Genomic DNA, 25760 nt, shown 5'->3' with positions numbered 1-25760 from the left:
TGCATCTTGAACGGGCATCTCTTGGCGGAAATTGCGGGAATTGTGTATATCAGCCAATTGGATTAACAATTCAATGAAAATGAACGAGAGGAACCCTAGAGCCTGCTCTTTTGTTTTGTCTCAACGACAGGAGCCAAAGAGTCCCATGGGAGGTTAAAAAAAAAAGGGGGGGGGAAATACACAATACTGGAGATATCTGAATTGGTTCTTCTCTCCCCTGTGTGAGTACACCCACCATCGTTGTAGATCATCTTGTTTGAATCTACTATTTGTGTTCAATGTTTCCTCCTAAACACAATTTATCAATAACAATCGTAATGGACAACCGTGCATACAATCTAGTACGCTGAATGGTCCCGACATCCGCATCATTGGGTACGCGAAGTGGAGAGTAACATGAGAAGCCATCATGGTACTTCCTTCCATCCAGCCACCAACGGCTTCGCCTTGTGAACAGCTAACATAGCCTTCTGCCTGGCTCGGGATTTAATTCATAAACAAAGATCAGGCTTCACGTCAGACGGATGAGTGTTAAGTATCCCTCGGTAAGGACAAAAGAGAAATCCCGAGGGGCTCGCAGACGAATGCATTGATTTGATTCCTCGCGGACAAAAATCAAGTTTGTCTGTCGTCATCGTGCATTATTGCTCGAATTCCTTGCTGAAGCGGTGGCATTGAATGGATGAAAGAAGGATGGTCATGGATGGTCACCCCTCTTACTATTTACTACTAGTGAGGGGCTTTGAAGGGCGTTGAGGGGAACACAACCATCGTAGTCACTTGACATGATCATGTGCCACCTTGTCCCCTATACTATACCACTAGTAGTTGCGCTGCCTACCACAATATCAGATTATGATTTTGTCGGTCTGCTGGCAAAGACTCAGATTATGATATCAACACTGGGGATTCTAGACCGCTAGTCTATCTTACTATCTCAACAAATAAGGGTAAGAATTACAATTAGATAAAATGAAATAAACCAGGGTCACCAGATTTGCCTCCCTATAATAGCGTTCGGTAACATCGGATAGATTTCCAATCAGAGTATACGTTGAGAAGGTCATGGATCAACTTGTCTGTAGTATAGTATCTGGACTTATTGTCGTATGTTCAAATCCTTTGATGATCCGTCGCATGTGAACCTAAATGTGCACAACACTCCAATGCCCTTTGAAAGTTGTGGTAGTATCTACAGAAAATAATTCATTTCAATCTAGTTGCAGGGGTTTCACTAAGCGAAAAAAGCGGAGCCCCTAGTGGGAGTGGAAACGGGATTAGAGAGTTGCCAAAAAAAAGAGGAAAAAGAAAAAAAGCAAGAAAGAAAAAGAAAAAGAAAAGCAAAAAGAAACAAAAGAGGACGGAAGGGAGGAGCAAGCTTGAGGGAGTGTTAATTTGGGGTTTAAAGTTGTATATTTCAAAAAGAAGAGAGGAAGAGGAAGGAAATGTGCTTTTTTTAATTAATTAATTAATTTTTGTTTTCATTTTGTTTTACTGTTTCCCATTTCCCGTTTTTGGGTCAACTACCTGCTTAGTATATTCATCATGGCTATGTTTGAAATAATCACACTGCCAGCATCTCCTACCAGAGGGTACAGTACAAATCATAAGACAAATTACCCTAAAAAAAATAATGACTCTTTAGTCCCCACCACCACTATTAGATCACGAACAAGCCAGCGCCCCGACAGATGTCAGAAAATTCGGTTCTGTAACAGCCCTGCCCGCTTGGTTCTTATTTTAGTAGGGATCCATCGGCCGGTCTGACAGTGCTCATCAAGAAAAAAAGGGAACTGGGACGTGACATAGGAAGCACTGGGCTAGTGGGCGTGGAACGGACCAACACTGCAAATCAGTTCAAATGCAAGTGCTTATACTAAGTAAGTTCTGCTGAAACGGACCATATTTTGGCTGGCTCAGTGGAGAATCCTCCGTGGTTGAGCCGCTTCATATCGATCGACAACCCTCCTTCTAGTGACCTTTGGCATTGTTTCCAGACCGGTCTAGATCAACTTTGGGCTCGTTTGACCCATGAAGCACTGACGCTTGATACAGAACGCTTGTCTTGGGATCATGAAACAGATGATGCACCGCCGCTTTGACACAATGACAGTCAGTCGCACTGCCGCTGTACTCTGGGGCAAGTATCAGATATTGTGTAGGCTGCAGAGTGTTGATTCAATCTCAACAGGGCACGGCAGATACCAGCCCCGGCGTTTGAGTGTGAAACTGGTCGCCCCATTTTTCATAGTTCATGGCATTTTTTGGGCAAGAGAACAAGAATGATCGACATGGGGCAGAATGTTTTGGGCCAAGATCTTAATGCAACTGTCAGTATGCTCCTAAGCTGCGTAAAGTTCAGGCATTAAACAGCGATCGAAGCACAAGCCACGCCCCCAGTACTGCAATTACCGAGGCCACCAACAGACCATTTCCCTCCCAAGTCAAGCCCAAATATGCTAGGCAGCCTACGACGAGCTCTTTTCTCCGTGCGGCGTCTCGTTTACTCGCCCATTCCGGGTCAATCCGAAACGGGATTGCTGACTGCGTTGCATCTGCTGGACGCCTTGACGGCACAGGAACAGAAGCCAAGAGCGCAACGGCGCGATGATCTGACGTCGGAAACAGCGGCAGAGAGTTATACTCTAAGGGCCTAACCCGTGCTTCCTCGCCCAAGCCAGGCAAAGTTTCCAGGTACAACACACGATCACACCAACTAGGCCAGCGTGTGCTGGTCCATAGCCACTCCTGTGAGCCGCTGCTGCGAGCTGCAGCCTGACGCGCAGCATTTGTGTATTTGTACGTCGGGGGGAAGGCTATTGGGGCTTCTGACAGGCCATGGAAGCTTCGAGACTGTCGCATCTCTCGGGTGAGTTGATCCTCTTTCAATAAGCGGGAGAAATGACGGGGGTCGGCTGGATCCACGCCCGCTTGCGGAAACCAGGCACAATCCTCGCTTCGTGGCGATGCATTAGACGTGCGATAATTAAGGTCGCCTGCCAGGAAGAGATAACTCGTAGGAATAAAAATACCCCGGTAATCATCGCCGGAACTCCGTGTAGAACCGTTTAGCAGGGCTGTACTCTCGGAGTCGCCCCCTGTTTCAGCATTCTCCCCGGCTCTCACAGTCAAACGATCAAATACTAATCGCTCTACCATACTACGCCAATCCTCGTTCCTTTGCCGTACGGCATACTCCATGGGCGCAAGGTGGGCAGCAATGAAGGTCAGGTCTACTGTGTCGTCAGGCGTTTTCTGCGTCGCATAGGTCAGTCGTGCCCCAACCGCGCCTTTGTTGCCCATTTGTTGGAATCCAAACCCGACTCGGGCAGTATCAATCGAAGATATACGTTCCGCCACATCTGATCGAGCATACACCATCAATCCCGTCATCCCACTATTGTCTGTGACCATATTGACGTAATGTGTCTCCCAGCGCTTAGACACCGCGCGCTCCACTACCTGGCTCAGGGAAGCAAAATATGGTGCCAAAAAAGAGCCACCAAGAAATGCATATGCAATAGGGGCGATCTCTTGAAGTGATAGAACGATGAGGTCCGGCGGCGTGGAAGCGCTTGAACTGTCGGTGAGGGGCAGTGCATCGAAGAAATGATGGGCGAAACGGTTGACGTCAACTGGATTCCGGGCGCAATTGAAAGTGAGCATATAGAGTGTAAGGGTCTCCATAGTAGGCGCAAGTCTAGTGCGATCGAGTATTGAATAATATATGTATGGAGGTATCAGTAGTGATAGAGATGAAGCCTGGGGTTAAAACTTATCGGCGATCGGGACGGTTGTCAATTCCACCAGTTCCATGGATTGATGGTTTGGGACATCCATGTGACGATCAGTGGATCCTTATCGATAACGATCGGAGATTTTGTATGTTTTGCACGTTGTTTCTTAAGAGCAGTTTTGTTCAGCTTATATCATTCCAGTGGAATTTTTATCCCTGTCTTTGAAAGTAAGAAACTTGTATCATTCAGGCATTTGTCCATGTTCAATGGTTTCATCCATTATCTACAACTTGCCCCGGACTTCTTCCTCTAGTTCCACCAACAACATACCCTCTGCCACGTCTTCGTCCTCTTCATCCATCTGATATACCCACTGAACTCGGCCGCCTCGTGGGCTTCGCACCTCAAGCTCCATCTTCATCTGCTTTACAAATGCCACTACTTGGTTCTCCACCACCTGGTCCCCAGCTGCCACCAAGACTTCAATCAACTTCCCAGAGAGAGGAAGCACGATATGGCGGGGATTGTACACATCGCCACGGCGATGAGAAGATGACACTAGAGCAGATGCAGTTGCAGATGTGCTTTTCAGCTGCAGTTGATAGGCCATGGAAGAAGACGGAGTGGTATATTTGACCTCTGCGGCCATAGAAGTAGGAAAATCATTTTGCAAAACTCGAGTGAGTTGGAGGTGGTGCTGCCGCTGCTCCACGGTCCCTAGGGGCTTTAGGGTGATTGACCATGCATCTCCAGGACGGAATAGAAGATTGGATGAAGAACTACTCGGCATCATGAGCGAACGAAATGGTTGTGCAGATGCTTCATGGCGAACAGATTGAGCAATCGTCTCTCCAATTGGGATCACCTGTCCAAGGTGTCTTTCCAGCCATTGTGTATCGATCTGTCCTGTCAAAAGGTTATCATGGGAAAGGATTCCTCGTAACAGATTCAAATTGGTCTGCACTCCAGATATTTTGGTATCGGTTAGCACTCGCCGGGCTTTCGACACTGTTGCCTCCCAGCTGGTCGCAGTGACGATGATCTTTGCCAACATGTTATCAAAGTTTGCTCCAACCGTAACGGGGCTTGATCCTGACGTATCAACATGGGTGTCAATACGAACGCCGTGACCACTCAGTACAACAAACTCAGTGATTTTACCTATACTCAAGTGGAAATCCCTACTTGGGTCTTCGGCGCACAATCGCAGCTGGATAGAGTGGCCCTGAGTCTGTGTTGTGTGGTCCTTCAGCAAGCCAACTTGGGCGAGCGATAATCCCATAGCAAGTTGTAGCTGTGTCTGCACCAAATCCACACCGGTAATGTTCTCAGTAATGGTATGCTCCACCTGCAGGCGAGGATTGATCTCGAGGAAATAGAACTCCCTTCGGTGGTCGTGAACTAGAAATTCGACCGTTCCAAGAGACCGGTATCGAATTGCCTTTGCCATGCGAAGGGCGGCGTTCACTACTTGCTCTACCACATCCCGGCTTTGCATAAGCGACGGAGCAAATTCAATGACCTTCTGGAAACGACGCTGCAAGCTACAGTCACGCTCCCAAAGGTGACACACGTCAATACCATCACCCACGATTTGGACCTCAAGGTGGTGAAATCCATCCACAGCGGCCTTTTCCACAAAGACTGTCTGCGATGGTGACTCGTTAGTTGCTGCCCGCACGGCATGCTCCAGCTCGCCTTCCTGCCGCACCAAACGGATGCCACGGCCCCCTCCACCATCAACCGCCTTGATCATAATGGGATACCCAACCTGCCGCGCAAACGTGCATATTTCTACCAAGTCAGAGGTGGGACTTGACATAGCCGGCAAGACGGGAACTTCACATTGCATTGCCAACTGCTTGGCTTTGAGTTTGTCTCCTGTGCAGACCAGGATCTCGGGTCCAGGGCCAATGACGGTAACTCCAACATCATGCATACGACTGGCAAATTCTGCACTCTCGCTAAGGAAGCCATATCCGGGGTGCACAAAGTCAATGTGGTATTCGCGGCTCAGGTTAACGAGCAACAGAATGTCCAAGTAGGCTGCAGCAGACGGTACCCGCACTGCGTGGTGGGGACGGCCAAGATCACAGTGAGAACGGTCATCATCTGTATAAAGAGCAAATGTCTCAATTGACGGAGAAAGCTCGCGTGCAGCTTGGAGAATACGGACAGCGATTTCGCCTCTGCTTTGTTAGACAAAATCCTCTCATACAGCATGAACCTTTAGGAAATACCTGTTTGCGACCAGGAGCCTCTGAATAGACTGAGCACACATTTTTGCAGTTCGAGCTATATTGAACAAAATGCATGGCCAGCAATGGTCAAGTACAGCGCTATTCACTGTTTCTGTTGCGTGGAGCTCAGCCCTCGGACCTCGGAGCGAATGAGATCATTACCCCTCATGAAGGGTTAGGGTATTGGTTGGAGAGAAATACATACAACAACAGATACTGTCAATCACTATATGGCGATAATCAAATAACTTTCAGGCTAGAACAATGTCAGAGGACAAGTCATCAATAGCGACCAAAAGACTCAACCAGGTCTCTGCGCATCTCTCGCCGCAAAAGCTCCCTCCCGACTATGCGGATGTACGCTCCCAAATCAGTACACTCCGCAAGATTGCCGCTACACCCGACATCAATCGTCGTGGCTACATTCGACAGAAGCAATCAGGGAAACTCTGGGTGCGGGAACGCCTCGAAGAGCTCCTCGACCACGATAGCTTCCAGGAGATTGGCTCGTTATCCGGCACAGTAACATGGGAGAAGACCGGGCCCATGCGGGAGAAGCCCGTTTCATTCGTGCCGAGCAATAATGTTCAGGGGATGGGGAAACTGCGTGGTCGCCGAGTACTACTTACCGCAGATGACTTCTCTCTCCGGAGTGGACATGCAGATGGCGCCACTGCAGGAAAGACAATCTACTTGGAGAAACTAGCTTTAGCACTCAAGTTGCCCGTTGTGAAGCTTGTCGATGGCAGCTCAGGTGGAGGCAGTGTCACTACCATTCGCAAGGCAGGTTGGAGCTACCTACCCTACGTGTCAATGTACAAACATGTGGTGGATCAGCTGAATCAAGGCATTCCAAATCTGGGAGCAGTAGTTGGGCCAGCTGTATGTATTCCAGTCTACCCATTCTTTTCCTCGGCTGAACGCGGCTCACCGGTAATAGATTGGCCTTGGAGCCGCCCGTGTCGTCTCCTGCCACTTCTCTGTCATGGCTGCAGATGTAGGCTCGCTCTTTAATGCAGGCCCCGAGGTAGTCAAAGGGGCAACATTTGAAGAGGGGCTGGATTTCCAGTCATTGGGCGGCCCCCTGATACACTGCGCCAATGGGACAATAGATAATCTCGCTGCCAATGAAGCTGAATGCTACGAGCAGATCCGTACTGTCCTAGGATTTCTGCCTAACTGTGGCCGAGAAGCGCCACCTGTGGTCGCCAGTGATGATCCCGAAGGCCGTGAGGATGAGGCGCTACGTCAGGTTATTCCTCGCCGACAGACGAGAATGTATAACCCACGAACCATCATCACTAGCGTGGTTGATCACTACTCGTGGTTCGAGATTGGCGCACTCTGGGGTCGCACTGCTATCGGTGGTCTAGCAAGGCTAGGCGGGCGGCCTATTGGAGTAGTTTCCTTGAATTGCGAAGTGAATGGGGGAGCACTAGACGCAGCTGGAAGCCAGAAATTAACGAGGTTGTTGAAACTTTGTGATGTGATGAACCTGCCCGTGTTGCAGTTCATTGACGTTCGTAAGTCCTCTCATATATTATCTCTTCTATGCCATTTTACTTTGTGACAATCCCGCTAACATTATCGCAGCCGGTTACGCCATCGGCACCGCTGCCGAGCGCACTGCGACAATGCGATGGGGGGTTGAGCTAGCAAAGGCCTATTACTCAACTACAATGCCAATGTTCAATGTAATCACTCGACGAGCGTACGGTGTGGCTGGCGGCATTATGCTAGGCGCCCGTGACCCGGTTATGCAAGTGGCCTGGCCATCAGGACAGTGGGGATCACTGCCACTCGAAGGAGGCATCGAAGTTGCCCATCGACATGAGCTGCGCGAAGCAGAAAAAGCAGGCCGGAAAGCTGAGTTATACCAGGAACTAGATGAAGAATACCGGCGATTGATGAATCCGGTGCGCACAGCGAATGCATTCGGCATAGAGGAGATCATTGATCCTAAAGACACGAGAAAAGTATGCTGTGCATGGGCACAGCATGTGTATAAGGTTATGATACCGGAGAGATTAGCAGATCGGGCTGCTGGGAGAATTCAGCCAATGTTCTCTTAGCCTTGGGCCATGGTTTAGCCGCATCAGGTAATTGCGCTGTGGGATTCAACTGAAACAGCAAAATATCAATATCATGCATGATACAATTAAGTGCGACACCTTAGCAAACCCCTTCTATAGCGGGCTGTCAGCTTGATTTTATTCCAGGTGATACTGAAGGAAGGTGGTGGCTGTTACCCAACAGAGAACGCCAATGTATATATTTTAATGATGGTCAGGAGATTAGCCCGCGCATCGAAAAAGCCACACGGATTGACCCCTTGAATCAATATATAACTAGCTAGCCTATTCTGGTAGCTCCCGGCACTTATGATCGATGTTTTCAGAGTATTGCTTTAACTAGTTCATATAATTTCAAGAGGTGGAGAAATTAGTGACCGGATATTCGGAAATTACAACTTGGCAACTCTCTCAGGCGTTGATATAAAGACTCGGACACCACCGCCTATGGTTGGAGGTTGGTGGTACCTGGCAACGAAATTTTCCCTTTAGTTCTAGGCGATTGACCAAGAGAAGCCGACACAAACATTCCAAATAGGACAGAGAGCGAAAAGGTATAAGCGAGGAATAAAGAAGCAAAGGGTGTGAGACAAAAAGAAGCGAGGTGTGATCCATATCCGAACAACCGTCCAAAAAAGGAAGTGAATGGTCCCGGAGAGGCTCGAACTCTCGACTTCTGAGTTATTAGCTCAGCACTCTAACCGACTGAGTTACGGGACCAACTTATTGGAGGAACTATTTCTAATATACCTGATTAAGGGAAAAAGAAAACACAATGGCCACCATAATCAACGGGCAGGTGTATACTCCCGGGCTCGCGATTATCGACTCCCCTCAGCCCTATACTCCGCTCGGGGGAGGTAAGGATACATGTACCCCCTTTTCAAGCACATATGCTGATATGAATCTGTGACAGACAGTCTCCAAGTAGCCATTGACATCTCTGGAAACGGCCGGTTGACCTCCAGTCCATCCGACTCCACGAAATTCCATGACATTACGGTCTTCCTTACTTCCAATGAGCTCTCGAACAACTTCACTATCTCCAATGGCACAGAGCCCAACTCCAAGGCCTATGTCGGTCCTGTCCTGGAGATTAACCCGTCAGCCACTGTCCAGCACGTCAACTGGAACTGGCCTGAGTGCTTAGTGGGTGATGGGGACGGCGGTTCTGGCTCCGCACGGGGCTCATACAATATCTCGATCCATCAGTCCTTCAAGTGGAATGGAACAGATTACTATACCATTTTCGACTTGCCTGTCAACGTTACAAACTCTATTAGCAAGTCGGACGATAGAGTCGATTGTAAGTTGTTGGAGAACGACTTGCTCAAGCCCGCTGAGATTGCTGCGAGCAATGATACTTTGCCGGGGCAGCCTTGGGTGGATGCAGGTGCCAAACGTGATAGTGACAATAGTGGTAGTAGTAGTAGTGACGATGGTGGAGAGACTAATGGTGCTGACCATGTTCGGGGTACCATAAAGCAATGGGGTCTCTTTGCCATGGTAGTTGGGGGTATGCTGATGGTTTGAGGGACAGGACACGGGCTCCTAGTGGATTAAATCTTTCAGATTTTGCCATATACATATCTTGTAATTATATATATAAAATTCTCTTCTATGTCCTAAGGCGTTACCGATTGTAATCGCCATCAGAGTGATAATCATTTGAATTAGTCCTTCAAGGTAGCTTCAGACATGAACAGTTAATGGCCATCGCGGGGCAACAGCCAGTGACACCCATAAGGGTCGGGGGACGGTTGCTTCCATGTCTACTCCAAAATGACACACAAAAGCGAAAGTTATTAGGATAAACCACTCCCAACATGACATCGTTATTGACCCGGCGCTCTTAATGCGCCTTCCTCTGCGCAGTCCAAGAGTGAAGATGGTCTGCTAATGTCTCCTCCAACGGTCGGTAAGCGATCTTTAACTCCTCCAAACTAGAGTTATTGTCTATATCGAATTTGACACCCAGATTCAATTTCAGCCACTTTTGGCTTAAGCCGAGTAACGGTCCGCACAAACGTACCAATGAATTTGGAAGCTTATGTTCTGGAATCCGGCTGGAGTGAGCAAGTGAGCGTAGGATGCGAGCCAACTCCACGAAGCTGTGCATATCTTTGTCGGCCAAGATATACCGACCGTGCGAATCTGGGGTTTGGGCGACTCGAAGGTGAGCCGTAGCAACCTCTCGGACATCGACAGTAGCAAACCACAGGTCTGGAACCCCCAAAAACAATTCGCCACGGAGCAGCTGATCAAGTAGAGACAAACTGCCGGATTCTGAAGTGGGAGAGAGCGACGGGCCCAAAACCAGTCCAGGGTTGATTGTCACCAATCTCCAGCGCCGAGGGTTCGGTTGTGTCTCGTAGTATTTCCACGCCTCCTTCTCCGCAATCACTTTGGAATAAGAGTAGGCATTGTGTGTGACGGTACTGGTGGTATTGTAATACTCGCTGGAGAGTGTGTTATCCTTCATACCTTGCACATCTGCGTTGTCCCCAAAGATGGCCGCTACGGATGATGTGACGACGACCAGTTTGATTGTGTCGCATTTCTGGACCGCATCGAGAACATGTTGTGTTCCTTTGAGAGCCGGCTCAATCACCTCTTTCTGGCCGTCACGGATGCGACTCTCGATGAAAAAGGGTGAGGCAATATGATATACCACCGAACAGCCCTTGGCTGGGACGTCGAACGACCCTGCCTTCAGGAGGTCCGCCTCAAACAAAGTCAACTTCCCGGGCCATTTGGCCTGCATGTCGAGCAGATGCTTGACCTTTTTCTCGTTCTTTATACTGCGAACCGTCGCGCGGACCTGGTAGCCGCTTTCGAGCAATTGTTGGACAACATGACTGGCCACAAAGCCACTTGCACCTGTCACGAGGCATATATCTCCTGTCATGTCCAGGTATGACTCGAGTTGTATCACAGTGAGAATGAGAGTCTCTGTTTTACCGAATAGAGTGTGGTGCCTGTTACTCTCTCAATTTCCCTATATTTTCAGGCTTGCTGAATACATGGGTGGCTCCGGAATTTATATCCGAGTGTTGAGTGAATACTCCAGAAAGCTTGCTCGATCATGGCTTTTTTTCCCCCCCCCCTACAAACACGCAATCCAACTTTGGGTCGTTATTGTTTGCCTCTCGCCGCGGTACATTGAATGGAATCCCGTCAAAAAAAATCCAGTGTAACCATATACATGGGAGTTTAGAACCTCAGTGCCCAGATCATCATCTACCAGGCAATAGTCTCGGGATCGGGCAGTTAGTTCCCCCGATATACTAGAACCATACGTCATATAGAATTTAACGAAACACGGGCCAAGTAAAGGTTCAATCATGCCAGGGGCTACCTTAGCGTATGAATTTATCTCAGACCTGCAGAGTGGCAATACAGTGAACGACCCCTTGCGCACATGGAAAGTCGCAATCTTGATAAGTTAGTGCTCTCTGGCTCTATCTACAAGCGCTTATCCCGGCATGAACTTCACTTAAAGCCCACATAGCCCTAACAGTATATTCGCCAATTCATGTTGATACTTCTAGATTCTTAGCACAACGTCGGAATTATTATATTGCCAAACTGACACAAATAAGTCGCGCTTGTGCTACTAATATAGCACATGAACCAGCATTGAAACAACATCCATATAATATATCATCCCCAATATCTACCATCCAGATTTCAATACTCTATCCACGGAAAGCCGCCCAAGCCTGGAACGCCCCTGCAGCCGCTGTGATGAGACCACTTGACTTCACCCCTCCCCAGAGATACGAGACCGAACTACCCCAAGCAATCAAAGTGAGCAAACCAGCGATAGCACGGTTCAGGGGCTCATCTAATGCTTGCGGATTCAATGACCATTGGAGATTAAGCAAGGCTGGGAAAAAAAATAAGTCGGTTAGAGCGCTGGCAAATACATTGTATGCATGAATAAAAGCGAATACATACCAGCTAGCACCAGGTAGCCACTCCCTTGATACCATCCCACGGTGCTGCAAACATATGCTATACTGGGTAATTCTTGGAATCGTCGCAATCGCATGAATTTACGGCTGGAGAGCTGTGTAATTGTTAGACCATTTTCTGTATATATTGGACTTTGTGGATTGGGTTGGATAGTTACTAACTGCATGTCCAAGGGCCAGGATTAGAGAGCCGTATGCGGCCGCTTTCAGGTGGGCTGGGTTTGCCATAGTATCGATATGTCAGGTATGAAATGAATTAAGCAGTATGGAGTGGTATGGAAAAGGGCTAGGGAGTTAGATATAATAAACGTTCTTTGTTCCTGATGGAAACTCGGATGAACGTGTTATTTCCCCCGATTACCTAGGTTGAATCAGTAGAGGTGGAGTAAGTAATCAAGTGTTTATCCCCGGGGCCGGCCTTAAGCTTCCCCAGGGTTGGGGCCACGCCTAGCCAAATTGGGGGTGGCTTGCGAGGTCTGACAGTGGCCTGGACCCTTGTTACTTTTTAATATTTAAAAAATAATGGTACCACGGACAATCCTTTGTGGGGAATTTGCTGAAGAGTGAAGACCGATTATTTTTATTTGAATCTCTAATACGACCTCAAAGATTGGCCATCTTCAGACGATGTCTGCAGCCCAATTGCCACCTTCTGATAGACGATGGCCAGAGGAATAAAGTAGTATATGATTGCTATCCACGTAGTCTACATCTGTTCGAACTGATAACGGGGATTTGACATAAGTCTCGGTACAGTGGGTACATGCTACATAAAGACCAAGATTTTTATTGTTGACTCTCAAAAGGAGGTTGAATACTGTTTGTTTCAAGGACTTCCCTACTGATGATGGCGAGGATGAGAGCAGAATCCAAGACATGTCAATTAGGGAGCACGTTATTTAACGTATTAATATTACAATATGGATATAAATAACCCCAAACGAGAGACTCAAAAAGGAATCTAACAAAAAGGCCGAGTGTAGCCTCTATCAGGCAAGTGAGGCTATTGCGGATTTTCGGGCTTGACAACTTTAATAACCACCTTCCCCAGACCACCGCGGTTGCTGTATACAACCTGACAGGCTTTCCGCACCTCCTCAATCTCCCACATATTAGCCGTGGTGCCAACCACTGGTTTCAACTGGTCCATCTCGACATATTCGCGCAATAGATCCAGGTCTTTCCCACTGGGCTCCAGGAATATATATGAGTACTCCACACCGTATCGTCGTGCACGCAGCTTACGGGCGGCATCCATCAAATTTAATGCTTGTTTATAGATGAAAGGCAGAGTCGGGCGATGAGGAAGTCGCATAACCGATGAGTCCTGTAGTAGATTTCCCGATGGTAAGGTTGAGATTGAGATAATTCGGCTGGTCTTCGGCCGCATCAGACATAGATACTCCATGGAAAGGCCAACTGTATCGAACAGAAAATCAACCGAGCCGTGTGGGATAGCGTCCTTTGGTTCAGACTTCGTATAGTCAATTACTTCAGTAGCGTTAGCAGTTGATTTTATGATAGGGAGTATAAGTGGGTTGAGGCTAGCTGGTAGGATGGGGTCTTACTCTGATCAACGGTTCCCTTTCCTAACAGTTCGTCTACTTTCGGGATTTTAGACGTCGAAACCGTTGTGATCACCTTGCCGGCATGGAAAACATGCTTTGCTAGTTGGCATGCATATAGACCCGTTCCGCCCACTGAAATGTTGTCAGATATGCGCGCCAATTTGAGGCAAAAAAAAGAGGGATCATACATCCTGCAGGCACAAATACAGTCTTCCCCGCAAGGTCACCATTGTACTTCTGGAGCGCCTGAAAGGCTGTGGTTGCTGCCAGTGGAATGGCGGCTGCGCTCTCGAAAGAAAGCGATGGTGGCTTCAGAGCAATGAATTCTTCCGGACATTTAGCGTATTCACTCCATGCTCCCCGATGTGACTCTGGCAATCGAACATAGACTTCATCTCCTGGTTTAAACCGGGTTACACTTTGCCCGGTTTCGGTCACTATGCCAGCACAGTCGTATCCGATCTTGTAGGGGAACCTGATTTATGTTGGTTATGACCGCCTTACTTTTGAAGAGCGTAACATACGTGTCTTTGAGCGCTGCCTTTAGAACACCTTCTGCCTTTTTCAGGTCAACCGGATTCACACTGGCAGCATGGACCTTAATGACAACATCTTTTGAGTCGGTGATTTCCGGTGCTGGTAGCTCGGAAAGTATGTACCCAGATGGGCCAGAGTAGGAAGGGATGTTGATCGATAGCATTTTAAGCTATAGTTTGACAGAGCTAATTGAAGTCAGAGACGATGAACTGGCTTTGAAATGCAGGCACCGTGACGTATTTTAAAGAACGAGTAAGCTCGGAAGTGGGTTACATTTATCAATCCTTGGCACTGGAAGCTTCAAGTAAATAAAAGAGAAAAATATATTAAGTTCTTGATAGCCTATTCATGCACAGAATGTCGCCCCGACTCCGCCTTGCGGCCTTCTAATGAGATGGTGGAGGTTATGAACCGGTTCCTGCCGTCGGGAACGGTCAGATCAAATCCTCCGCCAGGACCCACTATAACCACGCACACGTTTACTCATCTTGATCTTCAGGGTCCATGTCAGAGTATTGGAACATGGGCGAACATCTTGGTGCTCTGACTAATGTTTGCTTCTCCTATTCACTTCACTTCGAAAATTCTCTCGATGAGTGGATTTGAAATGTCTCCGGTGGTTTTTCAGCCACCCACGTTGCCCTACCATTATTTATATAAGGACAGGGGAATCCCACGACTTGATCCCTTTCGCTCATCACCCTCCTCAGTCAAAATCCATTTAATATATCCTCCTGTCTTTCGAATATCACCACATCATGAGCTCCAACAAGGCTTTGATCTTCAAACAGATCCCCCAAGGATATCCTGTTCCTGGGGAAGATCTGACCATCCAGCCAGCTTTATACGATAAGGATATCGCTCCCGTTGAGAACGGTATCGTTGTACAGTCTTTATATGCTAGTTTCGACCCTTACATGCGGGGTCGCATGAGACCTGCCGACGCGACATCGTATATTCCGGCATTTGAGCTGGATAAACCAATTGACAGCTTTGGTATCGCTAAGGTACTCCGCTCTAATAATGCTGCCTACAAAGAGGGTGACATTGTCATTGGCCAGATCCCAATCCAAGAGGTTGTTTCGCTGAATGAAGACTCGATTGCCAAAGTCCGCCTCCTCCAAAACCCCATGAGGATTGACCTGAGCGTTTTCCTGGGCGCCTTGGTATGCCTGGTCTCACAGCATTTTCGTCCTTTTATAAGATCGGTAAACCTAAACAGGGTGAAACGATCTTTATCTCCTCTGCCAGTGGCGCTGTAGGTCAAGTTGTTGGCCAGCTCGCGAAGCATGAGGGCTTGAAAGTCATTGGTAGTGTGGGCTCGGATGAGAAATTGGATTTTATCTTGAATGAGCTTGGATTCGATGGTGGCTTCAACTATAAGAAAGAGACGCCCACGAGTGCCCTTGCTCGACTTGCTCCCCAGGGATTGGATATCTACTATGAAAATGTCGGAGGCGAACATCTTGAGGCGGCCATTGACGCCTTGAATCAGTTCGGCCGCATCGTTGCCTGTGGTATGATTTCTGAGTACAACAGTGCTCCACACCCGATCAAGAATCTGTACAAGGTTGTGGCCAAGAGTCTTGAGATGCGCGGGTTTATTGTCATAAACCCCGGCTTTGCCGATGCGTACATGGAGGAACACCAGAAGAAGGTACAGAAGTGGATTAGCGAAGGGACATTCAAGGCTCTGACCCATGAGACTGTCGGTATCGAGAACGCAGCCGAGGGTCTGGTGGGTATTTTCTATGGCAGGAACAAAGGTAAAGCTGTCTTGAAGTTTTAAATGTATTATATGAACATAATCGTGACCTGGACACAACAAAAGTGTACCATTTAAAGAGTTTTCTTGAATGCGATTGCAGAGGCTCTAGTGAAGACATCTTATGTTAATTGCGCAGCGGAGCGAAGCGTAGCAAGCAATATAGGAGACTGTTCAATCGGATCTGTGTTTTGATTGGTCCACAGTTCTGGATTATTATTGGATAAGAATTCACCAGTGACATCATTCCTGTTTTATCTTATATAATCATCTCAAGCCAATTTCTAGAGCTTCTGAATTGTCTAGATTTCTCGAGCTTTTGAACAGCCTGTGTGGCCTAGATTTCTCAGGCTTTTAAACACGGTGCAATAATCAGATTTCTTAGACTTTTTAACAGTCTGTATAGCCTAGATTTCTCAGGCTTTTAAACGCGGTGTAATAACTAGATTTCTTAGACTTTTTAACACGGTATAATAACTAGATTTCTCAGGCTTTTTAATAGTCTGTGTAGCCTAGATTTCTTAGACTTTTAAACGCGGTGTAATAACTAGATTTCTTAGACTTTTCAACGCGGTATAATAACTAGATTTCTTAGACTTTTTAACAGTCTGTATGGCCTAGATTTCTTAGACTTTTAGACACGGTACAATAACTGGATTTCTTAGGCTTTTAAACGCGGTGCAATAACTAGATTTCTCAGGCTTTTGAATCGCCTGCGTGGTATAGAATAGATAATCTAGATAGATAATCTAGACAGTATAGTATAGTCTATTTAAATAATCTTAATAATCTACATAATATAATAAAAGATTATGTGATTCTTTCGCTGTGCAAGTATTCTGCCAGTTCCTTGAGCTGGCAGCCTCTAGTAATCATATTGGTCGTAAACAGGTACAGGATATGGGAAGCAGCAATCTATTGAGCAGACTGCTAGCATATCCAGCAATACTACCTGGTCGACTCATAAACGAATATAGCTCTACCTTTGCATTTAAAGATAGTAACCACCTAGAATGGGATGTATAACGTTATACTAGTAAACAGCCCTGTCTCGCAAGCTGACCTCCATCTGGTTAGTTTGACCCACATTTACTTACCGTGGCCCCGCCATCTCAATTTCGGTTGCCCAATTGCTGAATAGTTATCGCTTTAAAGCAAGTGGAGAGACTGGCAATTGTTCCAGCCCAGGAATACCAGATCAGCATCCTTCAATTTCTGGTCCATACTAGTACTAGTACTTGGTCGACTATATTATCCGCCACCAGCTGTCGCAGCGACATTGGCACGTTTGTGCGGCAGACAATCACAAAAGACATTAGAGCAGCGAGTGAAGCATGGACACACTTACCGACGTGAAAACACCACATACAAGGCCCATTTCAGCACCGACATGGACAAGGATGAACCTCGACGGCTTGTCAGCAAGGTACACGCGTGTTGGTCATACAAGTGCTACCATTTATGATTCCACCGACTCGGGCTATAGCTTGGACATGGTCAGAGAAAGGGGGAAGATTGAAACAGGCCCACTGAGCAGCATCATTGTAAGGCTGTTGAACGCCTCTGTTGGCTCAAGTATCGCTTGAATCCCGGCAAAAACACCCTCCATACCGACAACACACTTCGAGACAAGATCATACATGTGGATGCTTTTACACACAGTTTCATTCTGCCACCGCCTTCTGAGTAAGTCCACTGAACCATGGCTACTAGTACTAGTAGTATCGTTGGACCCGTAGTAATCAGACCTCGAACGGTCATTATACTACAATACTATGTTTATCCGAGCACCGCGGCGCTTTTCAGATATTGCTCGCTACGCACAACAACATACTCATGGCACACTTGATAGTCAGGGCACTACTAGTAAGATATACTCCGTACTGATGCATGTTAACCGATGCAGCCAGCCACTCGGCTCCACATCGGTTGTGATTAACCGACTGCTGTGCTGTTTCCCCGCATCCTACGACTTCGGTCGATCTCCCGCATCGTTGCCAAGCGCTCTGGTTCAGAATTGTCTTACTTCAATTCAGCTCTATTTTCTTAGGGTAACATACTCTTTGGAAAAGCAACCCACATGTTAAACCGTTGGTACTCACAATGTCCAACCGCCAATGGCTGTGCAGTGTCTGTTCTGTTCACTTTACCCGGATGGAGCATCTCAGGCGGCATCTCAGATCCCGTATGTAGGCCACCGTAGCAACATGAAATTGGCTAATAGCTGCAGATGACAATGAGCGGCCATATGCATGTGCCTTATGTCGGAGAACGTTTACACGAAAGTACGTCCACTGGACACCGTTTTCTGATCGTGTGACTAATGTCGCAGAGATGCAATGAAGCGTCATGAGAAAACATGCAAAGCACAGCCCAGTGCCATCGATGCACTTGGCACGCTAGCCCCTGTGTATAATAAGGGGATTGGTCACGGTGTCAACGAAACTTCTTTTCAAAACACAGACCCAGGCGTAGCCGACGAGGACACTTGTCTAGCCAATATCTCCGCTTCATCTGATTTCGAAGCGCTTGATTTGTTGTACTCACAAGATCTAACACCAGATAGTACGGCCCTGGCGGAGAGACTAGAATTTCTAGCATACTTTACAAGCGCCAATGGGATGGCGACTTTTCTGGACCGGGACACGCTTAAACAATGGCAGAAGGTGTTACTAGAATATGAACGACATGTTGAGGCGTATGGATACGACCGTGATACAACAATCCTGGGTGATACTTGTAACTCAGCTGGGAGGCATGTCTTTCCCAATTCATGGGGGAACGCTGCCGAAGATACGATCGACCCATCTGTGGTACACATGACATCTGAAGATTCAGACTTTCTTTTTCTTAGAACCCAAGAGGTTATTCATGACCTCCAAGCCCTCATTGCTCGGAAAGCGGACAAAAGTATCATTAAGTTGGACTGGAGCCCCTCGGTGCAGGAATCATGCAGTACCTTGTTTGCACCGAATAACATACGCCGCTTCTTGGGATATTTCTGGTCCCTCTGGTACCCAAACTGCCCGATCGTACACCGACCATCGTTCAAGCCACAGACAGCCCCATTGACTCTATTATGTGTCATGGTAATTATCGGGGCTTGTCTCTCGCCCCATGATGGAGATAGGTCGCTTGCAAGAATGTGGCTCGACACTGTGGAAGAGTTGGTTTTTAGCAACGAGATATTCCAGGAAAAGTCTTCCATGGAAACCACACCACCTGTGCTCGAGGGACAAACAGAATGGAAGAAGAGGCGTGTAGAGTGTCTGCAAATGACGTACTTGGTATGTTCATTACAAAAAAGAGAGGGCTCCATTGAGGCACAGACGAGGAGTCGCAGATATCGGCATGCAATGATGGTCACGGTAAGTCTTCTTCTGTCCCCGATAGTAGCTTGTATGCTCACATTAGAACAAGCTGGCCAGAGATATTGGCCTTTCTGCGTCGCATCGGGACCTCGAGCTGAAGGACTCTTCAGAATCTTGGTGGCGGAAATTTATAGTTGAGGAAGAGCGAATACGGTGAGATTAATATGCAATGTGTATAAACTACTGGTTAACATTGTATAGATCCCTCTTATATGTTTTCTGCATTGACTCGGCAATCACAATGTTGCATAACTCGCCTCCACGGATGGTGTTGTCCGAATTAAAAATGGATATGGCCAGCCCAGAAGAATGCTTTCAAGCGAGATCAGCCACGGAATGCTTCACAGCCTTGAATACATGGAAGGATAACATATTTTGGCGCGAAAGACTGTCAATGTCGGCAGTGGTAAGAAGAATCTGTCAGAGAAGCTTGGATGATCATCTTGTGCAAGAATATTCTCGAATGGGAACTCTGAATATGTGTACAATTGTACTATGTAAGTGCCAATATATACACATTCAAACCACCGCTGATACATTCTTTGGTATAGCACTCCACTCGCTCATTTTTAGTCTTCAGAACTCACTTACTTTTGAAGCTACCTTCACACCCGTCCAGACTGGCTTGGAAAACTGGGGACGTATCTGGAACAAGATAATTCCTGAAGACAGATACACACCGGATGATCCACACAATATCTGGAAGAAAATAGGGTTTGTACGCTATGCTGCCGAATTCTGGCACTTGGCACGAATCATCGTGACTAGAGTACAATCGGGAAGTCTTTCTAAAAGCCAAACGGGTTTATCTCGATACGATCATACAGATATGGTGGATGTCAATGGATTGATAATGGAGTATCGACGAATGAGTCTGAGTTGCCCCCCATCCTCATAATGCGCGCCCGTTCAGCAAAAATACCAGCTAGGCTTTTTTGATACTGGATGTCCGTCTGCGGACTTTCACAACAAAATCAGTTGGCTTGACAAACCAATAGTTCTCAGTAGACCACTTTTGGCCTGTGGTAGCAAAGTCGAAGTCCCGAATAAGACGGGGAATCAATTTCGACATCTCGAGAATGGAGATATGTTTTCCAAGACACGTTCTCGATCCGAGACCAAACTATCCGAAGTTAACGCTATTCCTGAGAAAGACGAAACGGAGATCTTACCGGCATGTACATCTCATTCATAATTTTCAGTCTTTCTGGATCAGACTCTGCTTCTATCCAGCGCTCTGGGCGAAACTTCTTTGCATCTGGGTATATCTCTTCGTCATAATGTGCCACCCAAGTGTTTATTCCTACCGTACTACCCTCCGGGAAGTAATATCCACTGATCTCCGCACCACCAGCGGGAACGACCCTCCACAGCGGGAGACCAGTGGCACTGTGCATACGAAGAGCCTCCTTCATGACGGCCTGGAAGTAAGGCATTTCTTGACTCTCTTTGAACGTCACACGAGAACTGCAGCGGCCTTGTGCGGTAAATTCATCAACTTCGCGACGAAGCTTCTCTAAAACGGCAGGATAGTGCAGCAGGTGGTACATTATCGACGAAAGACTGATGGCGGTAGTATCTGAACCGGCAATCACATTCGACAAACCCATCATGAATAAGTGATAATCAGTGACCTTTTCTGGATCCTTGTCTCGGGCGAGGATCATCTTCTCGAGAAAGTCCTGCGTCTGCAGCGTCCCTTGCTCCGGATCACGCTTGGCAGGCTCACTGTGTCGGCGAATTTTCTCCTGCACGTACCGCATGATGTATGTTCTTCCGCCCGCGCCAGACCACTTGAAATGGCTCAGAAGCTCGAATAGCCGTGGATGCCATTCTGGGTAGATCCCGATCAGAGTACTGTACATCATGGTCTTCTGCAGTGCAGCGATGGTCCCTTCGATGTCGTCGCCCTGGTCCAAGAACCCTATTCCTATCAATACATAACCGTCTCAGACCCAAAGATACATATATGTACTCACCGAATCGCTTTCCGAATGTAATCTCTCCAATTACGTCAAAAGCATAACATTGGAACCAGTGCCCAAGGTTGAGACTTCCTTCCCGCTGCGCGTACTCCGTCAACCGCTGGGAGAAGATATCGGCGCAGTGGTCCACAAATTCCTCATAGTGCACCAACGAACTCATCGAATACAATCCTGAGAATCTCTTCCTTGTTTCGGCTACATCAACCTTTAGTTTTATGCTCTCGCACGAACTACAGAGCAAGAACGAGAATAACCAAAACAGAAAAACAAAACATACCATGTCTCCGAACATCCCGATCAGGAAATAACGTCCATCGCTCGGGACTCGGATGCTTCCACCCCTCGTACCACGCCGACTTGGTAAATTTGGTCCCCGTCCCGTAGACGAGCTTCACCGCGGCCCGGTCACTAATACTGTAATGGTCCGGGGCGATGCGCACAACCGGACCATACCGCTCATGAAGACGGACATTATCCTCTTCAAAATGGCCCCGTCGGACACGATCAAAGTACCATAATTTTGTGAGACGAGTGATGAACGGCCCAGGAACGGATAGGAGGGATTTTGTTGTCAAGGTAGTGGAGATAAGGTGAAGAACGTGGTAGGATACGATGAGGACGGGGAGGAGGAGTAGGATATACATCTTGAAATATGAACCCTCCTACTTTCTCTAGAAATTTTCAGTGCAGATGATGCTGCAGGAAGAGAAGAAAACCGGGCTTACGCATGCGTTATATAGATCTGTCGGATGCGGGTGTGTGCTTGTTTATTGGTTACGGGGATTGGTTTAATCGTTCTTCTCCGCCCCCACCCCCACCGCCACTGCGGAGCTTATGCGATGGGAAGCCTGACTGCATTCCGGATTCATGAGGTTGTATTTGGCTAGCTAGTATCTTATGGATAATACTATCTACAGCTTTTGTGGGACAAAACGGGTGCGGGGTCCATTGATCAGCGGCATTTTAGTCTTTTCTTTTTGCTTTTTCTATAGGAAAAAGTCCGAGGAGTAGTATACTTTGTTGAGATCCCTACCTTTTGAAGCATTATATATAGACGGCAGTCTGCATTGAATCCCAGCAATGTCATTGCGCTGTCAATATACGTAACATACATTATAGAGTTATCGCCTTGAACCCAAAAGAAAACAAGATACAGAGAAGAGATACACCGCTTCCCAGGTATACAAAACCACCATCAGAACCAGAAGTTTAACAAATGAAAAAAGAACCCCAATAGCCATGCAAACAAACCAAACCATCCTAATCTATTTTCTATCCCCCCAAAGCCCAACAATACCCATCGCAAGCGCAAGACCCGAGAACACAGCGCGCACGCGCTGGAACCTGCGCTCCGTATCCATCTCCCGCTGCACACTCTCACCATTAACATTCTCCTCTGCCTCTACGACGACAAGATCCTCCTCCTTCTTCTGAGTGTTCTTGCGACAGAACGACGCGCAGCCGACGTCCTGAACAAAGCTCTGGACCCACGCCTTGAAGCCCATCGACCGGTGGAAGAAGTAGTCGGCACCGTAGGTTCCCATAATCGAGGTGGCGACCATCCACATCAGGTACGGGTGTTTGCGGTGTTTCGGGGAGGCGCAATATGCGAAAAGGAGGCAGCCATTGGCGAGGTTAGTTAGACGGAGCCCGTGTTTGCGGTTTAGGCGCTTTACTTCGTGGAGGGAGCGGGATGCGTTGGCGGAGGTGGGCAGGAGGGATAGAGATGGGATGGTTACAGCTGAGGCGGAGTAGGAGAGGCCCTGAGTTTTTATTAGTATTTTGGTTTTTGGCCTTTTGGGTCTTTGGTTTCTTGCTGGGGTTCTGGGGGAGTGTGGTTCTTGTTTTATGGTGTTTTGAGGGGGATTTCTTTGTTGTTTTTGTCGGTGCAAGGGAGGACTTACGGTTAGAAGGCCGAGGGAGACGGTGCCCACGAATTTGCTGACGGTGAGTGGACAGGCCATGATGGGGACGGAGAGAGCTATTGAGAAGGAGAATGCTCTATGGGTGTGGTAATAGAGATCGAAATGATCAGAGATCCCTTGCGATAGATGAGAGTGGCTCATATACGGTGGGTTTGCAGATGGGAGGAAAAAGGGAAAAGAAAAGAACAAAAGAAGATTAAATTGTTTGATTCATGTGGAGTTTGTCAAACATGACGTCGTGACCGTGGCCCAATGCCAGGCGGCCAATCAGAGTGTCCGGATTAGGCCGTTGGGTGTATTGGTGGATGCTGTACATCCATGTAGTACTAGTAGTATACATCTGTAATTGCAGATCAATTGTTTGTGACGATACGTAATGATATTAATTATATATATTTGAATCATAGACAGGACTTCAACATAGTAGGTAAATCCCGAGATTAGCACAATGCTCATAGCGGTTAGCTACTAGTATATCTACAGACGCACGTGATATATGCGGCCAGATCTCGAACATCGGATTTCTTCCATCAACATAAGAGGATGTTAAGTAAAGAGACTTACTGATGCTCCATAGTAGACTATTCAGAGTGGTCTCTTGCCAAGAGCTTTTTATACATATCTTACTCTGCACTAGACAATGTTGATTAAACAATAAATTGATTTGATGTTACCACTCCCGAGGCTCCAACCGAACCGCGGCATTCCCCCATCCCTTTCTGTGGAGCTTCTCCGCAAAAGCCAATTAAGACTTGTACTCTCCGAGCACTTGAACAGCATCTCTAGCCTTCAACTTTCTGTCTCTGCTGTACATACTCCATACCTTCATATTCCAGTTAAATACACTCATAGACAAAATGCCTCTCGCCAAGTCAGAATACTTGAGCGATACGTGGAAGGATGGCCTTTTCAGTATGTATTTCCACGTTGTATTCATAGTGGGCAACATGTGAATATCGCTGAACTCGGATAGAAAACAAGGTCGTCTTCTGCACCGGAGGTGCAGGAACCATCTGCAGTGCTCAGGTCCGCGCCCTCGTCCACTTGGGTGCAAATGCCTGCATCATAGGCAGAAACGTGGAGAAGACCGAGAAAGCAGCTCAGGACATCGCCACGGCTCGTCCAGGTGCCAAGGTCATTGGCATAGGCGCGGTTGATGTGCGCAAGCTCGACAGCCTGAAAGACGCAGTAGACCGCTGTGTCAAGGAGCTTGGCGGTATAGATTATGTTATGTATGAGCGCAACCCCTTGTCTTTGTTTGATTTCTTCAATTGACGTTGTTCAGCGCTGGTGCGGCCGGGAACTTCCTCGCTTCGATCAACCAGCTCTCGGCCAACGCTTTCAAGTCTGTAATGGACATTGATGTTCTGGGCTCTTACAACACCCTCAAAGCAACCCTTCCGTATCTGGTTGAGTCCGCCAACAAACACAAGGTTGACTCTAAGTCCCGTAAGTATCCAACGATCTATCTATGCTGTCGCAAGAGATATGCTGAATTGTTATCTAGTGAAGCCCTCTCCACTGGGCACCGGCGGACGCATCATCTTCGTTAGCGCTACCATCCATTACAGGACCATGCCTTTCCAAACGCATGTGTCGGTAGCGAAAGCTGGCGTTGATGCCCTGTCTCATAGTGTTGCCATTGAGTTTGGCCCACTAGGCATGACGTCCAATATCATTGCCCCTGGTCCAATCGCATCGACAGAGGTAGGCTCAACATCTCCATTGTTGAAATGGACAAACACATTCATGCTAACTGGATTAGGGTGTGGATCGTTTAGTTCCTGCCGATGCTATGGAAGGATACGTAAAGACACAGCCCCTGGGACGCTTTGGCTCTGTCCGGGACATTGCAGATGCCACGGTGTACCTCTTTGCTGATACCGGAAGCTATGTCTCTGGTCAAACACTAGTTGGTATGTGCCCTACGTTTCATTGAAAACAGGACGACTTGCTGACCTTTGTAGTTGATGGTGCAAGCTGGCGTATGTCTGCTGGTGGTGCAGCATCCGGAAACCTGGCTTATCCCGACTTCCTTCTTTCGGGAGATGCCGTTCCTAACGTAAAGGGACAGAAGTCGAAGCTTTGAGTTGATATTTGAACTTTCTGTATTTGCTTTATAGAATTAACGATAAGTTAGATATTCCAATTGGTACATGGTTGTGCACTTTATCTCTTGACCTCATGATTTTGCTGTACTTGTAGTCAATATAACCCCGTTTAAAAGGCGGAGCATACACAACGTTCCCTCATCGACTAAAAACTCAACTACACGTCCTTTCTCTTTATTCATGAACTTCCGCAACCGACTGACCAGTGATAATGGAACTATTCACTCCTCTTTTAGCAGCTACAGCTCCCTGCTATATGCAGCAACCCAATATGGTCCTGATTACTACAGCTCTTGGACACTCACATTCACTCAATCTTCCACTATCCCACCACAGCGATGGACATAAAAGCACCGAATTGCCTTTTAATGAAGCATGTATGCCCTCTTCTATTTCCATGATCATCCCTGTTGTTTCAAACCTGATGCATAGCGATAGTAGCATAATATCATACTTCAATTGCGTCTTTCCT

The 25760-nt window shown here is 47.4% G+C and overlaps 11 protein-coding genes across 11 annotated transcripts; 4 read left to right on the top strand and 7 right to left on the bottom strand.

Moving 5' to 3' along the window:
• Positions 1–2358: 2358 nt before the first annotated feature.
• On the bottom strand, positions 2359–3687 carry ABOM_004728 (putative inositol 5-phosphatase; the record flags this gene model as incomplete). Its single annotated transcript, XM_022531857.1, has 1 exon — positions 2359–3687. One exon carries the CDS (start codon positions 3685–3687, stop codon positions 2359–2361), a length of 1329 nt encoding a protein of 442 aa, XP_022390372.1.
• Positions 3688–4020: 333 nt separating this feature from the next.
• On the bottom strand, positions 4021–6018 carry ABOM_004727 (putative pyruvate carboxylase; the record flags this gene model as incomplete). The annotated part of the gene is made up of 2 exons (XM_022531856.1): positions 4021–5926; positions 5978–6018. 2 exons carry the CDS (start codon positions 6016–6018, stop codon positions 4021–4023), a joined length of 1947 nt encoding a protein of 648 aa, XP_022390366.1.
• A 223-nt stretch (positions 6019–6241) lies between these two features.
• ABOM_004726 (acyl-CoA carboxylase subunit beta) lies at positions 6242–9582 on the top strand (the record flags this gene model as incomplete). The annotated part of the gene is made up of 6 exons (XM_022531855.1): positions 6242–6859; positions 6918–7500; positions 7571–7953; positions 8170–8262; positions 8849–8909; positions 8966–9582. The coding sequence occupies 6 exons, from the start codon at positions 6242–6244 to the stop codon at positions 9580–9582; spliced, it is 2355 nt and encodes a 784-aa protein (XP_022390365.1).
• A 319-nt stretch (positions 9583–9901) lies between these two features.
• On the bottom strand, positions 9902–10957 carry ABOM_004725 (cinnamoyl-CoA reductase; the record flags this gene model as incomplete). The annotated part of the gene is made up of 1 exon (XM_022531854.1): positions 9902–10957. One exon carries the CDS (start codon positions 10955–10957, stop codon positions 9902–9904), a length of 1056 nt encoding a protein of 351 aa, XP_022390325.1.
• Positions 10958–11747: 790 nt separating this feature from the next.
• Positions 11748–12254, bottom strand: ABOM_004724 (uncharacterized protein; the record flags this gene model as incomplete). Its single annotated transcript, XM_022531853.1, has 3 exons — positions 11748–11938; positions 12010–12121; positions 12189–12254. 3 exons carry the CDS (start codon positions 12252–12254, stop codon positions 11748–11750), a joined length of 369 nt encoding a protein of 122 aa, XP_022390367.1.
• A 775-nt stretch (positions 12255–13029) lies between these two features.
• Positions 13030–14294, bottom strand: ABOM_004723 (NADP-dependent oxidoreductase; the record flags this gene model as incomplete). The annotated part of the gene is made up of 4 exons (XM_022531852.1): positions 13030–13517; positions 13595–13726; positions 13783–14069; positions 14119–14294. The coding sequence occupies 4 exons, from the start codon at positions 14292–14294 to the stop codon at positions 13030–13032; spliced, it is 1083 nt and encodes a 360-aa protein (XP_022390369.1).
• Positions 14295–14889: 595 nt separating this feature from the next.
• On the top strand, positions 14890–15920 carry ABOM_004722 (MDR family NADP-dependent oxidoreductase; the record flags this gene model as incomplete). Its single annotated transcript, XM_022531851.1, has 2 exons — positions 14890–15297; positions 15354–15920. 2 exons carry the CDS (start codon positions 14890–14892, stop codon positions 15918–15920), a joined length of 975 nt encoding a protein of 324 aa, XP_022390368.1.
• A 2079-nt stretch (positions 15921–17999) lies between these two features.
• On the top strand, positions 18000–19424 carry ABOM_004721 (transcription factor domain-containing protein; the record flags this gene model as incomplete). The annotated part of the gene is made up of 4 exons (XM_022531850.1): positions 18000–18081; positions 18127–18181; positions 18229–19264; positions 19317–19424. The coding sequence occupies 4 exons, from the start codon at positions 18000–18002 to the stop codon at positions 19422–19424; spliced, it is 1281 nt and encodes a 426-aa protein (XP_022390371.1).
• A 768-nt stretch (positions 19425–20192) lies between these two features.
• Positions 20193–21896, bottom strand: ABOM_004720 (cytochrome P450; the record flags this gene model as incomplete). Its single annotated transcript, XM_022531849.1, has 4 exons — positions 20193–20390; positions 20440–21191; positions 21247–21447; positions 21530–21896. The coding sequence occupies 4 exons, from the start codon at positions 21894–21896 to the stop codon at positions 20193–20195; spliced, it is 1518 nt and encodes a 505-aa protein (XP_022390370.1).
• A 621-nt stretch (positions 21897–22517) lies between these two features.
• Positions 22518–23318, bottom strand: ABOM_004719 (uncharacterized protein; the record flags this gene model as incomplete). Its single annotated transcript, XM_022531848.1, has 2 exons — positions 22518–23015; positions 23157–23318. The coding sequence occupies 2 exons, from the start codon at positions 23316–23318 to the stop codon at positions 22518–22520; spliced, it is 660 nt and encodes a 219-aa protein (XP_022390303.1).
• Positions 23319–24034: 716 nt separating this feature from the next.
• On the top strand, positions 24035–25266 carry ABOM_004718 (SDR family oxidoreductase; the record flags this gene model as incomplete). The annotated part of the gene is made up of 6 exons (XM_022531847.1): positions 24035–24089; positions 24151–24409; positions 24463–24626; positions 24685–24884; positions 24943–25093; positions 25145–25266. 6 exons carry the CDS (start codon positions 24035–24037, stop codon positions 25264–25266), a joined length of 951 nt encoding a protein of 316 aa, XP_022390304.1.
• Positions 25267–25760: the final 494 nt, after the last annotated feature.

The sequence above is a fragment of the Aspergillus bombycis genome, assembly GCF_001792695.1.
Source record: "Aspergillus bombycis strain NRRL26010 chromosome Unknown contig00030, whole genome shotgun sequence".
In the NCBI taxonomy this organism is placed as follows: Eukaryota; Fungi; Ascomycota; class Eurotiomycetes; order Eurotiales; family Aspergillaceae; genus Aspergillus; species Aspergillus bombycis.
This window is presented reverse-complemented; position numbering and strand designations above follow the sequence as displayed.